The following is a 17,897-nucleotide window of genomic DNA, read 5'->3' as shown; positions in this document are numbered from 1 at the left end:
CCCATGGACATACAAGAAACCTACAGAACTCCAAATAGACTGGACCAGAAAAGAAACTCCTCCTGACATATAATAACCAAAACGCCAAATGAACTAAACAAAGATAGAATATTAAAAGCACCAAGGGAAAAGGTCAAGTAACACATAAAGGCAGACCTATCAGAATTACACCAGACCTCTCATTAGAGACTATAAAAGCCAGAAGATCTTGGGAAGATGTCTTACAGACCCTAAAAGAACACAAATGCCAGCCCAGCTACCCAGCAAAACTCTCAATTACCATATATAGAGAAACCAAGGTATTCCAAGACAAAACCAAATTTAAACAGTATCTTTCCACTAAACCAGCCCTAATGAGGATAATAGAAGGAAAAATCTAACATCAGGAGGGAAAGTATACACATGAAAAAGCAAGAGATTAATCTTTTCACAACAAACCCAGATGAAGAGAAACACACAAACATAATTCTACCTCTAGCAACAAAAATAACAGGAAGCAACAATCATTGGTCCCTAGTATCTCTCAACATCAATGGACTCAATTCCCCAATAAAACACATAGGCTATCAGACTGGATAATTAAACAGGACCCAACATACAGGAAACACACCTCAGCGACAAAGACAGACACTAACTCAAAGTAGAAGACTGCGAAAAAAATTTCTAAGCAAATGGTCTCAAGAAACAAGCTGGAGTAGCCATTCTAATATCCAATAAAATAGACTTTCAAACAAAAGTTATCAAAAAGGATGAATAAGGACACTAGATAACTCATCAAAGGAAACATCCACCAAGGTGAACTCTCAATTCTGAAAATCTATGCCCCAAATGCAGGGGCACCCACATTTGTAAAAGAAACATTACTGAAGCTCAAAGCACACATTGAACCTCACACAATAATAGTAGGAGATTTCAACATCCCATTCTCACCAACAGACAGATCATTGAAACAGGAACTAAAAAGAGACAGAGTGAAACTAACAGAAGTTATGAACTAAATGGACTTAACACATGTCTCCATAACATTCCATCCTAAAACAAAAGAATATACCTTCTTCTCAGCACCTCATGGTACCTTCTCAAAAATTGACCATATAATCAGGCACAAAACAAACCTCAACAGATATAAGAACATTGAATTAATCCCATATATTCTATTGGACCAAAACGGACTAAAGCTGGTCTTCAATAACAAAAATAACAGAAGGTCCACATACACCTGGAAGCTGAACAAATATCTGCTAAATGATAACTTGGTTAGGGAAGAAATAAATAAAGAAATTAAAGACTTTAGAATTTAATGAAAATGAAGACACATCATACCCAAACTTGTGGGACACAATGAAATCAGTGGTAAGAGGAAAACTCATAAGTTTAAGTGCCTCCAAAAGAATATGGGGAGAGCTTACACTAGCAGCTTGTCAGCACACCCCCAAAGCTCTAGAATAAAAAGAAGCAAATATACCCAAGAGGAATAGACAGCAGGAAATTATCAAACTCAGGGCTGAAATCAACCAAGTAGAAACAAAAAGAAGTAGTATACAAAGAATCAACAAAACCAGGAGCTGGTTCTTTGAGACTATCAACAAGATAGATAAACCCTTAACCAAACTAACTAGAGGGCACAGAGACAGTATCCAAAATAACAAAATCAGAAATGAAAAGGGACAAATAACAACAGAAACTGAGGAAATTAAAAAAAAATCAGATTCTACTACAAAATCTATATCCAAACAAAACTGGAAAATCTAGATGAAATGGGTGATTTTCTAGACAAATATCAAGTACCAAAGTTAAATTAGGATCAGATAAACCATATAAACAGTCCCATAACCCCTAAGGAAATAGAAGCAGTCATTAGAAGTCTCCCAAGTAAAAAAAGCCCAGGGTCAGATGGGTTTAGTGCAGAATTCTATCAGACCTCAAAGAATACCTAATACCAATACTTCTCAAATATTCCACAAAATAGAAACAGAAAGAACACTACTCATTTCATTCTATGAAGCCACAGTTACACTGATACCTAAACCACAAAAAGATCCAATAAAGAAAGAAACCAATTTTCCTTTTGAATATTGATGCAAAGATATACAATAAAATTATCAAAAACTGAATCCAAGAACACATCAAAGCAATCTTTCATGATCAAGTGGGCTTCATCTCAGGAATGCAGGGATGGTTCATACACTGAAATCCATCAATGTAATCCACCATATAAACAAACTCAAATAAAAAAACCACATGATCATCTCAATAGATGCTGAAAAGGCCTTTGACAAAATACAACACACCTTAATGTAAAAAATATTGGAGGAATCAGGAATTCAAGGTCCATACCTAAATATAATAAAAGCAATGAACAGCAAACCAAGCCAACATCAAAATAGGTGGAGAGAAACTCAAAGCAATTTTATTAAAATTAGGGACAAGACAAGGCTGCCCACTCTCTCCCTACCTATTCAATATAGTACTGGGAGTTCTAGTCTGAGCAATTAGACAGCAAAAGGAGATAAAAGGGATACAAATTGGGAAGTCAAGATATCACTATTTGCAGATGATATGATAGTATACATAAGCAACCCCAAAAATTCTACCAGAGAGCTTCTACAGCTGATAAACAACTTCGGCAAAGTGTCTGGATATAAAATTAACTCTAACAAATCAGTAGCCTTCCTCTACTCAAAGTATAAATGGGCTGAGAAAGAAATTAGAGAAATGACACCCTTCATGATAGTCACAAACAATATAAAATATCTTGGTGTGACTCTAGCCAAAGAAGTGAAAGATATGTATGATAAGAACTTCAAGTCTTAACCTCAAGCTGTACTAAAGAGTAATAGTGATAAAAACTGCATGCCTATTGGTACAGAGACAGGCAGGAAGTCAATGGAATAGAACTGAAGACCCGGAAATGAACACACACATTTATGGTCACTTGATCTTTGACAAAGGAGCTAAAACCATCCAGTGGAAAAAAAGCATTTTCAAAAAATGATGCTGGTTCAACTGGCGGTTAGCATGTAGAAGAATGCAAATTGATCCATTGTTATCTCTTTGTATAAAGCTCATGTCCAAGTGGATCAAAGACCTCCACATAAAACCAGATACATGGAAACTAATAGAAGAGAGAGTGGGAAAGAGCCTTGGACACACATGGGCACAGGGCAAATTTTCCTGAACAGAACACCAATGGCTTGTGCTCTAAGATCAACAATCGACAAATGGGACCTCATAAAATTGCAAAGCTTCTGTAAGGCAAAGGACACTGTCAATAGGACAAAACAGCAGTCAACAGATTGGGAAAAGATCTTTACCAACCCTGCATCCAGTAGAGGGTTAATATCCAAAGAACTCCATAAGCTTAGGCTCCAGAGAATCAAATAACCATATTTAAAAATAGGGTACCGAGCTAAACAGAGAATTCTCAACTGAGGAATCTTACATGGCTGAGAAGCACTGAAAGAAATGTTCAACATCCTTAGTCATCAGAGAAATGCAAATCAAAACGACCTTGAGATTCCACCACAAACTAGTCAGAATGGCTAAGATCAAAAATTCTAGTGAAAGCAGATGTTGGCAAGGATGTGGAGAAAGAGGAACACTCCTCCATTGTTGGTGGGATTACAAGCTGATACAACCACTCTGTCGGTTCCTTAGATACATGGAAATAGTTCTACCTGAAGACCCAGCTATACCACTCCTGGGCATATACCCAAAAGATGCTCCAACATACAACAAGGACATATGCTCCACTATATTTATAGTAGCCTTATTCATAAAAGCCAGAAGTTGGAGACAGCCCAGATGTCCTTCAGCAGAAGAATGGATACAGAAAATGTGGTACATTTACACAATGGAGTACTACTCAGCTAAAACAATGACTTCATGATAGTCACAGGCAAGTGAATGGAACTAGAAAATATCATCCTGAGTGAGGTAACCCAGATACAAATGAAAACACATGGTATGCACTCACTGATAAGTAGATATTAACCCCCAAACTTACAATGCCCATGATACAACCCACAGACTCTATGGAACCTTGGAGAAAGGAAGGCCAGGGTGTGGATGCTTCAGTCCTGCATTGAGGGGGAAATGGATTATCACAGGAGGTGGAGTGAGGGGGTGTTAGAATCCGGACATTCCAAACTTATGAGGCAACAGTATTACCTGTGAGCTGCAGACTGTTTGCCAAGACAATGGCCACCATATTCCCAGAATTCACTTGGCTCACCTCCCACCCTTACTTGGGTTAGGTCATTTTCCATATAAATAAGGATAATGCCCCTTCCTCACTCTCTCTCTTTCTTTCTCCTAGGTCTCTTTCTCCCTCTTCTCTCTCTGCTACTTCTTAGTCTCTCCCTTCCAACAAAACCTCTTCCAGTTGGAACTGCTTTGGCCTAGCATGCTGTTGTGGTTTCATCCACCATTCTAACATATCAGGGGGGACCTGGGAAGGAGAGATGAGGGGAGGAAATAAGGGGATCAGTATCAAATACTGGAGGGGACAGGAGAGAGGCACAGATGGCCAGGAAATTGAATAAAAATATGAAGCAGGGAGGATGAGGTAACGGGGTTAGCCATTGGAGGGTCTCAGATGCCAGGAAAATGAGAGGCTTCCAGTACCCAACGGGGATGATTTTAGCAGAGAAGGGATGATAGAACCTGTTGAGACCACCTATAGTAGATAGGCATGCTCCCCCTGGTCAAGGGATGGGGCCACACACCCATCTCAAAATTTTTAACCCAGAAAATTTCCTGTCCAAAGGAAGAACAGGGACAAAAAAAATGGAGCAGAGACTGAAGGAAGGGCCATCTGGGGCCTGCCCCACCTGGGGATCCATCCTGTCTGCAGACACCAAACCATGACAGACACTGTTGCTGTCTTCATTACAGTCAGGACAGAGACTGACAGGTGTGGCCACACACACACTTCTGTCATGCTGGAAACTGTGAGGCTGAGATTAGAGATTCAGGAGTTCAGACTATCTGGGTTTCATGAGGCCCTATCCCAAGAACAAAAACCCCAACAGATGTTTTTATCATTTGGAAAGCAACCAATTTGGTCTGGTGATAGCTCAACAGCTAAAGGTGCTTGTCAAACCTGACAACCTGAGTTCCTTCCATTCCTGGGATCCACAGTGAGGGGAGATTTCTCCATATTGCTCTGTCACTTACCTTGTGGAGGCCCCACATGATAAATCTTAAGGAAGCTTTAAAAAGCTTATGGGCTCTTAAAAAAAGCTCTTTAGAGACATGAATGGAAACCCACAAATTGAGACCATGCTCATGGTTGGGACATGACACTGTGGATGCAGAGAAGCCCCAGGATGTGGACAAAACCAAGACTAATTAAAAAAATCATATGTATGTATGTATGCATGTGTGCATGTGTCATATCACATGTGGAGACAGAGGACATCGTGTGGGAGACAGTTTGCTCCTCACCGTGTGGGTCTCAGGGACTGAACACAGGTTGCTAGGTTTGGTGCCAAGTGCCCTTATCCACTGAGCCATTTTGTCAGCCCCAAATGATGACTTTGTGATCTTTGAGGAAAAAGGAACAGTGAGACTGATGAGGCCATTCATATGATCCCTGGAATCCCTGCCATGTAGGATATGGGTGCTTCCTGCTGCAGGTCTAGCTCTGAACTAGCCTCTGGCCTGGTGGATCACTCTCAGCCTTACTGCAGGGGGCTAGGGAAAGCAAGAGGCACTCTGGCCTTACCTGGGGTGCTGCAGTGTGGTTTGTTGCTTGGCTGCTTCTCCTTCCCTCTCCACTTCCCTTACCACAGGAAGTTACTACACACTGTTTATCTCAGCTCTGCAGGGGAAGGGTGCAGTAGGCATGTAGGTGTGTTTCAGCTGGTCTGCCTGCTGATCTGATGCCAATTTGGCTGCAACCTTAGACAGTGTGTACCTCTGTGTGACTCAGGTTTCTGTCTGAGGTCACTGCTTGTCCCTTTCCCCTATCACTGTGTCCTGTACAGTCCTTCATTCTAGTAGGTCTTTGCTATGCTAATTCCTTTGAAAGGCTCCACCATCTGACTGTGCTGTTACCTGTTGGCTTCCCCCATCAGACATAAGCACCATGACGACAGGGATCTTATATGTCAGATTCTGTGTTCTGAGTCCAAAGCTGCAGGCCATGGACATTGTAGGAGCTCAAATAGCTCACTGAAGCAGGTATAACCCCACCTCCCCATTTTAAGGAAGAGAAGAGACACAGAGGGTAGCTACTTGCTTGCATTTGTGTAGCCAGCTTGGACTCAGTTCCAGTGAATGATCTCAGAGGAAGAGAGAGGTGAGGTTTTTAAAGGCAAACAGCATGAATGTTAGTCTACAGAGACCCCAGGAGCCAGGCATGATGGTGCACATGACTCTAATCACAGTACTCAGGCTGAGGTAAGAGGATTGCCAGACACCCCTGTGATATGTATTGATATGATAGGTTTTGTGTGCATATGTATAGGAATACGTATATGTATACAGTGTATGCAGGTGCATGAGTGTGCATATGTGTGGGTGTCAGTCTTATGTTTTGAATCAGGATCTCTCACTGATCTGGAGTTCTTCAGGTATTGTAAGCTGGCTGGCCACTGAGCCTCAAGGATCCATCCACCTTTATGTCTCAATTCTTAGGTAGCCATGCCAGTTTTTTAAAAAAAAATTATTATTAATGTTGCATGCCATCCAGTGGCTCTCGAGGAATGGGGTATGGCTGAAGTGGCAGACTCGAGCTGAAAGAAAGGGAACTAGAGGGACAAGAAAAGGAACGGAGCTAAGACAAGGTTCTGATCAAAGCTCAATTTTACTATTTGGTGCACCAGGTTATGAAGAAGGGGGAAGGGGTCCATACCCGCCAAATCATCCTTGGAGTCCAGTTGCAGGTGACCATGTGTTTGGCTCTGGAACAGCTAGGCGGCAGGTAGCAGCAGTGGGAGTTGCAGAATGATAGGGTGGCAGGGTCCACCCCGATGCTCTCTTCCTGCTAACAGTGAAACCTGAGAAGCCAGGTTTCAGGCTGAGGGGGGGGGGGAGGTTACATATTAAGACTTGGTGTGCACGTTATGAACATGTGAAGGTCATGCTCTTACCCTCCTAGATCCCAGGCTTGAATTCAGGCTTGAGGTCACGCGGCTTTACCTGCTCAACCACCTTGATGGTTCAGGCCCAGTATTTTCCAGGGGTCCTGGGAATTCAGGGGTCCAGGGGTCACAGGGTTTCATGCTTATAAGGCAAACACTTAACCTATTGAGCTGTGCCCCAACCCTAGATTTGGGCCTAGATTTGTCTAATAGAATTTTTGAAAAGCCCTGGAGAGCTTTAGAGACCTGTATTCCAGCTATGAAGACTGAGGTTCAGGGGTAATGGGCCAGAGGCTGGTCTCCTGGGACAGACTGCAGTTGTTGATGTCCTTGTCTGCTGGGTGAAAGGAGAGGTGAGAAGCTCCAGTCCTCTCTATTCCCACCTCCTGGTTTTCTCTTGGGGATGTTCTATAAGCTTGGCTTGTGCCATTTGCCTGTGGGTCGAGGAGCCATATGTCCCTTATAGCAGAAACTCCCATAAGGACAAGCCCAGCTTCCAACTTCCTTGTCCCCTTCTGCCATTGGGCCCTGGAATCTGCAGCCACAGTTGATGAATGCTGCCTAATGAGGTCCTCAGTCACAGCCACAGCCTCTCAAGGCTTCAGTGTGGAGCCAGGCCTTGCTTTCCATCCTGGTCTTCCTGATCCTGCACATTGATGACCTTAGCATGTGCCAGAGACACACGATGAAGTGGCTTTTGTGCTGTTTGGTGCCACACCATACACCTGTCCAACTGAGAGACCATATCTTTTGTGTTTAGACTCAATCCTAGAGAACCTGACTTAAGGTTGAACTCAAGTTAACTAACAGGTTGGTACCTAGCACCAGTTTCCAGGTTACCCCCCAACAAGACCTGCATCTAACACCAGTTTCCTGGTTATTCCCCAACAAATCTAGACCTCCAGGTTACAAGCTGACACTTTACTTCTTAACAAGTACCAATCAAATACTTTCCCTTTTTCAGGTCTCCCCTACGAAAATCCTCCACCCTGCCTCTGTGAGGGTGCTCTCCCACCCACCCCCTCCTGTCTTCCCACCCTGGCATTCCCTTACCCTGGGGCATCACACACCCTCAGGCCTAAGGGCCTCTCCTTCTACAGATGTCCTGCCCTGACCTGCAGGGATAATCAACAGGGACCTAGGTTAGGTGAGAGAGAGTGAGAGGGTCAAGAGACACAAACAATGAGAGCAAGACAATTGCCTGATCAAGCTATGAAAAACTTTACTCAGAGGTGGCAATATAAGCATAAGCAAGAGGAAGCTTCAAGGGAGGGGGAAAGAGCCTGGGGGCTCTCCGAAGGCCAGGTGGCCTTCAGTTTCTGGAATCAACGGTCATAGTGCCCTCTTCAACCACAAATATTCTTCCTGTTTTGACCACAAATGTTCTCTCAGGGCTGTTTATGTAAGCTACAATTTTCCCACAAGGCTATGATTGAGGCCATGGCTCCTGGCAATGTCCAACAAGGCCATCCTCTGCCACATATGTGGCCAGCGTCATAGGTCCCTCCATGTATATTTTTTGGTTGGTGGTCCAGTCCCTGGGAGCTCTGGGGGATCTGGCCTGTTGACACTGTTTCTCCCTCCATGGGGCTGCAACACCCCTCAGCTCCTTCAGTTCCTTCTCCAACTCCTACATCGGGGAACCCTGAGCTCAGTCCAATGATTAGCTATGAGCATCTGTCTCTGTATTTGTCAAGCTCTGGCAGAGCCTCTCAGGAGACAGTCATATCAGGCTTCCAGGAGCAAGCACTTCCTGGCACCCACAATAGTGTCTGTATATGGGTTTGGTGGCTGTATATGGGATGGATCCCCAGGTGGGGGCAGTCTCTGGATAGCTTTTCCTTCAGTCTCTGCTCCACACTTTGTCTCCATATTTACTCCTGTGAGTATTTGGTTCTTCTTCTTCTTCTTCTTCTTCTTCTTCTTCTTCTTCTTCTTCTTCTTCTTCTTCTTCTTCTTCTTCTTCTTCTTCTTCTTCTTCTTCTTCTTCTCCTTCTCCTTCTCCTTCTCCTTCTCCTTCTCCTTCTCCTTCTCCTCCTTCTCCTTCTCCTTCTCCTTCTCCTTCTCCTTCTCCTTCTCCTTCTCCTTCTCCTTCTCCTTCTCCTTCTCCTTCTCCTTCTCCTTCTCCTTCTCCTTCTCCTTCTCCTTCTCCTTCTCCTTCTTCTTCTTCTTCTTCTTGTTTTTCGAGACAGGGTTTCTCTGTATAGCCCTGGCTGTCCTGGAACTCAGAAATCTGCCTGCCTCTGCCTCCAGAGTGCTGGGATTAAAGGCATGTGCCACCACGCCCAGCTTCTTTTAGGTTTTCTTACGTGCCCACATACTGGCAGTTTCAGAGAGTTAGTGGAGTGATTTTAGCCTTTGCCAGACCCGCTCTTCTTTATGGATAGAGTGCTAGCACCATCACTTTGCTAAAATATGTTCTGACTACTGGCACAGGAGATTAGAAGACATGCCAGGAAAACACTCTTCCATGGATCACACATACCTAGCTACAATCATTTTCAAATTAGTCAAGATTTTATGGAGTCATGGTTCAAGGCAATGCCAGTGTGTTCATGTCATATTGCAGAAATCTCTTCTATCCTGCTACTCTGTGAGACAGGATATCACTAGACAGCTTGGGCTGGCCTGGCCTGACTATTCTCCTGCTTCAACCTCCTTGGTTGTGGAATGACAGCTGTGCCACCATGGCAGGATTGCCTGATTATGTTTTGTTGTAGGTAAGGTCTAGCTAGGTAGCTTAGGCTGTCTTAGAACTTTCCACATCCCTGCCTTAAGCCACTTCAGGGCTTAGAAGACTGGTGTGGACATTCACTTCTGGCTTCAATGACCATAGGTAATGTTTCTTTTTCTGTCTGGTTGGGTCCATCTAGTTGCTTAGTTTGCTTCTAATGCTATAATTAGAACACCATGACCCAAAGGAACTTGGGGAGAAAAGGATTCATTTGGTTTACATATCCCGAATCACACTTCAAAGGAGAAACCTGGAGGTAGGAGCTCATGGAAAGGTCATGGAGGGGTGCGGCTTACTAGCTTGCTCCCCCTGATTTGCTCAGCCTGCTCTCTTCTTATCATACCCAGGACCACCAGTCCATGATCGGTATGGTCTTCCCACATCAATCATCAATTAAGAACCCCCGCCCCCCAGGCTTGTGCATCTTTTGGATGCGTTTTCTCAACTGTGGTTCCTTCCTCTCAGATGCCCCTAGCTGTGTCAAGTTAACAGAAACTAAACAGGACCATGTACCTGTGTCTTTTCACCCACTTTCCTTGCACTTTCATGAAGTTGAGCATTTGAGAACACCAGGCAAAGGTGCTTACCATCAAGGCTGTCTTGATTTTGATCCTTGGGATCAACATAGTGGGAAGAAAGAACTGACTACTTTAAGTTGTCTTCTGGTCACAGACTAAATAAATAAAGTAATAAGTAATTTACAAACAAATGTATTTAGATTTTTGCCAAGGACTAGCCTTGACTTGAAAAGAGGTTCTGAGGAAGAGTGTCTGAAAGTGGCAAAAGAAACGACTTGAAGTTAAATTGTGCGTTCAAGCTGCTCAAGACATCTCTCCAGCCTGCTTTCTCTAGAGAGCTCCAGACAGCTGGGGTTCTCTATGTTCTGCTCAAGATAGTTCTCCAAGCAGTTCTCTCTGGATAGCTCTTCTGCAGAGCATAAGCCTAATCTTTTATTTTACAGATCAACCCAGTCATTTACTCCAGGTTCACTTTTGATGATCCTAGGAATCAGCATCCCGAGACCCCAGCCACTTAATTCTTAGGAGTCAGCAAGCACACATTTTCTTCTTTCTTTTTTCTTTTTTTTTGGTTTTTCGAGACAGGGTTTCTCTATGTAGCCCTGGCTGTCCTCGAACTCACTTTGTAGACCAGGCTGGCCTTGAACTCAGAAATCTGCTTGCCTCTGCCTCCCAAGTGCTGGGATTAAAGGTGTGTGCCGCCACTCTCGGCCCTGTATTTTTGTTTTTTGTTTTTTTGTTTTTTAAGGTTTATTTGTTTTATGTATATGAGTACACTGTAGCTGTTTTCAAACACACCAGGAGAGGACATCAGATCTCATTACAGATGGTTGTGAGCCACCATGTGGTTGCCGGGCATTGAACTCAGGAACCCTGGAAGAGCAGTCAGTATTTTTACCCACTGAGCCATCTCTCCAGCCCCGTGTCTGCCTCAGTTAAGCACAGATGATAAACTAGCTGGGTGGGACCCCATCCTGAAATTATCATTTCTCTCACACCTGGGCCTAACCTTGTTTTGTTGCAGGCCCACCCTGAACTGTGATCGCTACTCCCAAAATCTCTTTATTTCCTTCCTTAGTATCTTTCTGACGACTTTCCTCATAGTGTTCTAGTGTTCATAGTGTTCATCTGTCCCTTTTTTTCTTTTTTCCCTTTCTTTTATTTTTTTCTTTTGGTTTTTCTGAGACAGGGTTTCTCTGTATAGTCCTGGCTGTCCTGGAAGTCACTCTATAGACCAGGCTGGCCTCAAACTCAGAAATCTGCCTTCCTCTGCCTCCCAAGTGCTGGGATTAAAGTTGTACACCACCACACCTGGCTTGTCCCTTTTTTTTCTATCTAGCCTCTTATATAATTCATATTGCATCCTTATATTTTGCATAATTGAGAAATTATATATTTTTGAACTCATATTTTTAGAGTTCTTTTCCACAGCCTTAGCAGCTGTTCTGAAGGTCCTAGTGTTTACCATTTTGCTGAGATATTAGCCACACCTTTGCCTCTGGGACTCCTATTGTCTCTGATTATCATGGAGAAAAGCAAATAAAGGTTTGTTTATTTTGGACAGGCACTGACCACAGACCAAAGAGATTACTCTACCCATTATGGCTTAAAGAACCAGTAAGTCTATTAGGGTGACTCAAAGAGAACTACCAAAGCTCATCATAGGATGGATGACAACTCACAAAAGCTGCACAAGTTGCAGGCAGCTCCACCCCAGAGTCTCCACCCTCGAGGTTCTTACTGGTTGATACCCTTGAGGAAGGGACCTTGTAAATCCTGTAAATTTGAAGAGTTTCCTGAGACTTGTAAGTTTTATTTATTTCCTGAGTGATATGGGCCTGCATTCTTCCTCTAGAAAGTGATGTTCCAGTTGGAGGAAATCATCAGATAACAGTCCCTCCCAGGCTGTGCAAAAATGTTCAGTCTGGGCTATAGGTAGCTGCTTCTGTTTACTTTCTGTTTCTATAACAATGCCATAGACTCAGTCAGGCCTTCCATCCATGGGAGAATCAGGGTCTCAGGTGGGCAGGAAGTCAGCGAAAAGTGACAAACAGACATGAACACCAGAGAAAGTGCTGCATCTGAATGTAATTCCTCAAAGTGAGCACCAGACTTATAATACCAAAGAAAAACAGGAAAGCTAGGTGATACATCAGCCAAGGCACATCAAGATGCATAATGGTTCTGTATACAAAACAAAGAAAATACATACATAAAAAGCTGTCAGGATCCAGGCAGTGTTTATAACTGAGATAGGAACATCCCTATCTAAAATCAGCTATTCACAGGAGCAAGGTGAAAGGTCTGATGCAATGCTAGTCTATTGTTAAACCCACCACCAGAGGTTCTGTAGTAAATACCTAATTATGCAATTTTTCTGGGCCTAGTGAAAAACATGCACCAGGGGAGTTCTGTTCTACTAACCCTTTCATGAATAATACTTCAGTTCCTCCTAAAACCACAACCCATCTTCTTTCTACTATTATGTAATGTAGGCTGCCATTCATGTCTGTAATGAGAATTCTAAGTTTACTTTGTTAAGCTTGCCCTGAGATTTCTAGCTCCCATCTGGCAAACTGAGATGCCTGATTGCTAACTGTCAGCACTGGGGCATTTCATCTGGATGAATGACATTCTTACCAAATTCCAAGCCCTGGGTCATCTCAAGGACTGCCTAGGACATTGGTAAAGGCCAAGCAGTAGAGTTCAACCTGATTTAGGTATTAGTAAAATCATTCCTTAGAGGCACCTATAATAAAACAATACTGAAAGAAAGCACACAGGTCCACACAGTGACTAATGCAGGGACAGGTTTGTAGCATTTGTGCCAAGGTTTCAGGAGACTGAGTTTCAGTGAAACTCTTTTTCTTAGGACTACCTCCAAGCCTTTAGGCCTGTCACGCAGTCTTCATTGGAGTGGGTGTGGCAATCAATGGCTTTTTTTTTTTAAGAAATAATATCATGTAGCCTAAGTTGGGTTCAATTTAATAAGCCCCTTGACTTCCCTTGACTTATTCATTTAATAAAAATGACCTTTAATTACCTTTTTTGGTTTGTTCTTTTTAGATAGGGTTTCTATGTGTAACCCTAGTTGTCCTGGAACTTCCTCGGTAAACCAGGGTGGCCTTAAACTCACAGAACATGACTGTCTCTCAAGTGCTGAGATCCACCACCTGGGCCTCCTTGAATTACTTTTAAATTTGTATTAATCATCATTTTCTCTACTTTTCATGTGTGTATGCATGTTTTTGTGTGTGTGGATGCATGCACATGTGGAGGCCAGAGGCTGAAGTCATCTAATCCTTTGAGTCAAGGTCTCTCAGTAAAACTCAGGTGGCTAGTCTAGCTAGCCATCTTTCTGGGATCCTGTCTGTGCCTTTGGAGGCTGATATTGCATGTGGCTCTGGGAATCTGAACCCAAGTCTCTGGCTTATGCAGCAAGCACTTAAGGGCAGCAGGCATCTCTGAAGGCCAACTGTGAAATCTTGATCCTCCTGCCTCTACCTCCCCAATGATAGGCATGTTCCAACATGCCCAGTCTAGAAAACCTGCTCTCTTATTTAAATAATTTACAGAACATTTCTTCTATAACTCTGTGTATATGCCATATGTGTGTGGGTGCCCAAGAAGGCCAGAGGAGGGCATTTGCTCTCCTTGAGCTAGAGTTACAGGCAGTTGTGAGCCGTGAGACATGGGTGCTGGGAACCAAACTTAGGGTTTCTGGAAGGGCAGCAGGTGCTCTAAACAACCAAAACATCTGCCCTTCCCCTATTTAAAAAGTATTTTATTTTTGAGGCAAGGTCTTGTTATGTATCCCATGCTGGCTGAAAGCTTGAGGTAAACTTCCTGCCTTGGTCTCCCTTGTGCTAGTGCAGGGAAGACATGCATCCACTCTAAGCTGGGGTATAATTTCTAGTTTTTTAAAAATGCACACAGAAATGAGAGTTGCATCCTGGAGGAGGCAGCTGGCCAGTTGCCTCAAACCCTGCATGTGCCCAGCCATAAAGGAGGCTCCTAGGGAAAACCAGGATCGAAGGACATCATCGCTTCACCCTGAAATCAGACCTGCCCATAACCTTGACCAAGGACATTCGAACTTCTCTGTTTCTCAAGCTGTAGATGAGGGGGTTGAGGGTAGGGGTGATGAGGCTATAGAAAAGGGATACAACGTTATCCTGTTTTGGGCTGTGGTAGCTGCCTGGGACCATGTACATGAATACAGCTGCCCCATAAAAGAGACCCACTACAGTCACATGTGAGGAGCACGTGGTGAAAGCCTTGTGTCTAGCTTCAGCTGACCGCATGTGCAGTACAGCTCCCAGAACGTGGCCGTAGGAAATGAAGATGAGAGACAGGGGTAGCAGTAAGATCAGCACCCCAGAGATGGAGAGCGCCAACTCATAGGCTGATGTGTCTGCACATGACAGCTTGAGGAGAGCTGGCAGCTCACAGAAGAAGTGGTCCACGGTGTGTGAGGCACAGTAAGGGAACTGCAGGGTGATGGAGGTCTGGATGGATGCCACCAAGGCACCTGAGAACCAGGATGCACCCACCATCACCAGACACACTTGGTTTCTCATGAGCACCTGGTAATGCAGGGGGTGGCATACGGCCACGTAGCGGTCATAAGACATGAGGGACAGAAGGACACCCTCAGAGACACCCATGAGCATGAGGAAGAACATCTGAGTGGCACATCCCCCAAAGCTTATGACATTCTGTCCTTGCAGGAACTCAGCCACCACTTTGGGGATGGTAACCAGTGGGAAGCCGACATCCAGAAGTGAGAGTTGGCTGAGCAGGAAGTACATGGGTGTGTGGAGCCTGGAGTCTGTGGCAATCAGAAAAAGCAGGGTGGTGTTGCCTAGCAGGCCAATGATGAACACGGTGGCCATGAGGAAGAACAAGACAAGATGGGGCCCTGTGTAGCTGAAGAGCCCCATGAGGATGAAATCTGAATTTGATGACACATTTGAAGTCCCCATCCCCCAGGCGCATCACTGTCTACAGAAGATTCGGTAGGGTCCTACTGGGATAATTGTACATCACATTGCAACTGTTTGGTGGCCTCCTATAAAAACGTATGAATAAATCCAGGCTCCTATCAGTGAGCGGCTGGAGGAGGAGCTGGAGTCGTGGCTCAGGGGAGGATCCTTGCCTGAAATCCTCCAGTTATCAGAGCAAGGAGAATTCTACCCTGGTGTTCTATTTCTGATATCTCTCAGGCAAGTGCAACCAGCCAGCATCTACAGTTGAAGTCTGTGGTTAAGCTAGAGAGCATAGGACAGCTCTGGTGAAAGATCAGAGCACACAGCTCCCCAGACACCCTGGTGCAGGTATGGGACTTTGAAGAGGTCAAGATGACACACAAGGATAAAGGTCCATCAAGAAATGTCTGGGACTGTGAAGAAAGACTTTTTCCATATCCTCGGCAGAGGGATCTGAAAATCAAGAACAGTAAGGAATGGATATTTGGGATGGACTGTTTCTGGGTGTGTTTGCAGGGAGACACAATATCTGACTGTTAGGCTTCTTTTGAGTGTGTGTATCTGTATGTGTATGTACATAGGTATGTATGTGTGTATGCATGTGTGTGTTTGTGTGTGCATATATTTGTACATATGTATGGGGTTTTCTGTGTATGTATATGTGCGTATGTTTGAATATATGTGTGTATGAAGTAGTTGTTCAACTCAGACATACTGCATGTTTGTTTGTGCATATTTGATTGATAATTTTTGGTTTTTTCTTTAGTTTGTTTTGATTTTCTTTTTTGTTGTTTGTATATGTGTGCTTGTATGTATGTATGTATATGTGTATATTTTTGTGTATATCTCTGTGTGTCTATGTGTATGTGTGTGTCTATGTATGTACATGTACGTATGTATGTGTGTATGTGTGTATGTATGTATGTATGTATGTATGTATGTATGTATGTACATGTGTGTGTATGTATGTATGTATGTATGTATGTGTGTGTGTGTGTGTGTGTGTGTGTCTGAGTGTGTGTGTAGGCTAGATGTTGGTCTTTGGTGCTGTTCCTTAGGTTCTGTACTGTCTATCTTCATTTTTGAGACAGGTCTCTCCCTGGCTTGGAGCATGCAAGGAAGGCTAGGCTGGCTGCTTAGCAAGCCAAGTGGCTGGGGAGCCTCAGCCTCTACAGAGCTGGGATTATAAGCATCTGTAAGTATGCTTGTTTTCACTGCCTCTCTCTGCTGTATGCCCATGCATATATGGTGGCCAGAGAACAACCTGGAATAGTCTTTATCTCTTCCACTAGGATTGAAGACAGGTGCTCATGCTTGCATGTCTTTCTTTTCTGACAGAGCCATCTCCCAGCCTGCAGCTAGCTCAGAGCAGGCAGTGCTATGTTGAATGTGTGGCCATCTGTCCCTCAACCTCCCCTCCCCTTGAGCTCAGAGCATCTTGCAGTAGTGTTCCTGATTCTCACCTCTAGTGCTGAGCATGTCTGTGTGGAAGATGCAGCTATTGTAGTTGATTGGGACACATCTAGAAACACAGACAGGCTGGCTTTGGAGCACCAAACAGACACCTGCTCTGCATGTATCCATAGGATTTGGGAAACTTTAGACATCAGGATCTGAGCCTGGAGATAATCAGGCACCCAGGTCCCCATGCCTGTTACTATGGATACTGTCCAGACTATCTGACTTGCTTTTCTCTAACACAACTTTGCTGAACTTCATCAAAAACACTTGGTTCAGGGCTGGAGGGATGGCTCAGTAAGGGCATGTGTTGCTCTTCCAGAAGACCTAAGTTTGGTTCCAAGAACCCATGCCAAGTGAGTCACAATCACTCTTATCTCTAGTTTAGGGAATCAGACACCTCTGGCCTTTGCAAGTTTGGCCTCTGAAAGCATTCACACACACACACACACACACACACACACACACACACACACACACACACACACACACACTGTCACACATACATGTGACTTAAAATAAAATAAAATAAGTAAATAATAAAGCTTTGGCAAGGGCCAAGTGAGATGGATCAGAGGGTGGAGATACCTGGTGGCAATTTGGTGACTTTGAAGAGCCCAGAGCAATCCCAGGCTCTGCCACCCCCATCTTACTGCACAAGCCCTACATTCTTTCAGTTTCAGTGAAACCAGTTGGGCTGTGTGAGCACCATGAACATTGAGATGAGATGCTGTCTTAGAGTAGCCTGAGACTGTACTGGCATCCTACCATGTGATATACTTGGGGATCAAGAACTAACCCTTGACTTTCCAATTCCTTCTTTATTATCCCCTGAACATCTGCTCCTGGGTTTATGCTTTAAAAGGAGACTGGTTGAACCTTTCCAAGGTCATTGTGTCAGCTCCAACCCTGACCTCAACCCTAACTGTCTAGAAGTATTTTCCTGTGGTGAATAAAATGGCTTTTGTTTTATTTCTGATTTTGGTGATCCTTTCTTCATTATTAGTGCTCCATGTCCCCAACAACTTCAGTTTAAGTCCTGAGGACAGCATGGTGGTAGGAAAGAGCTAACTCCTGCAAGCTGTCTTCTGACCTGCATACACAGAGGATG

General features: G+C 44.0%; 1 protein-coding gene across 1 annotated transcript; it reads right to left on the bottom strand.

Moving 5' to 3' along the window:
• Nucleotides 1-14,331: 14,331 nt before the first annotated feature.
• Nucleotides 14,332-15,347, bottom strand: Olfr372 (olfactory receptor 372). Its single transcript, NM_207555.2, has one exon. It carries the CDS (start codon nt 15,323-15,325, stop codon nt 14,381-14,383), a length of 945 nt encoding a protein of 314 aa, NP_997438.1. The 5' UTR covers nt 15,326-15,347; the 3' UTR covers nt 14,332-14,380.
• Nucleotides 15,348-17,897: the final 2,550 nt, after the last annotated feature.

This window comes from Mus musculus, chromosome 8, assembly GCF_000001635.26.
Source record: "Mus musculus strain C57BL/6J chromosome 8, GRCm38.p6 C57BL/6J".
NCBI classification, from domain to species: Eukaryota; Metazoa; Chordata; class Mammalia; order Rodentia; family Muridae; genus Mus; species Mus musculus.
Note: the sequence above shows the minus strand (reverse complement) of the source record. Positions and strands in the feature narration are given on the sequence as shown.

Coding starts and splice junctions, on each gene's coding strand:
- Olfr372 (NM_207555.2), bottom strand. CDS start 15,325: ATGGGGACTTCAAATGTGTCATCAAATTCAGATTTCATCCTCATGGGG.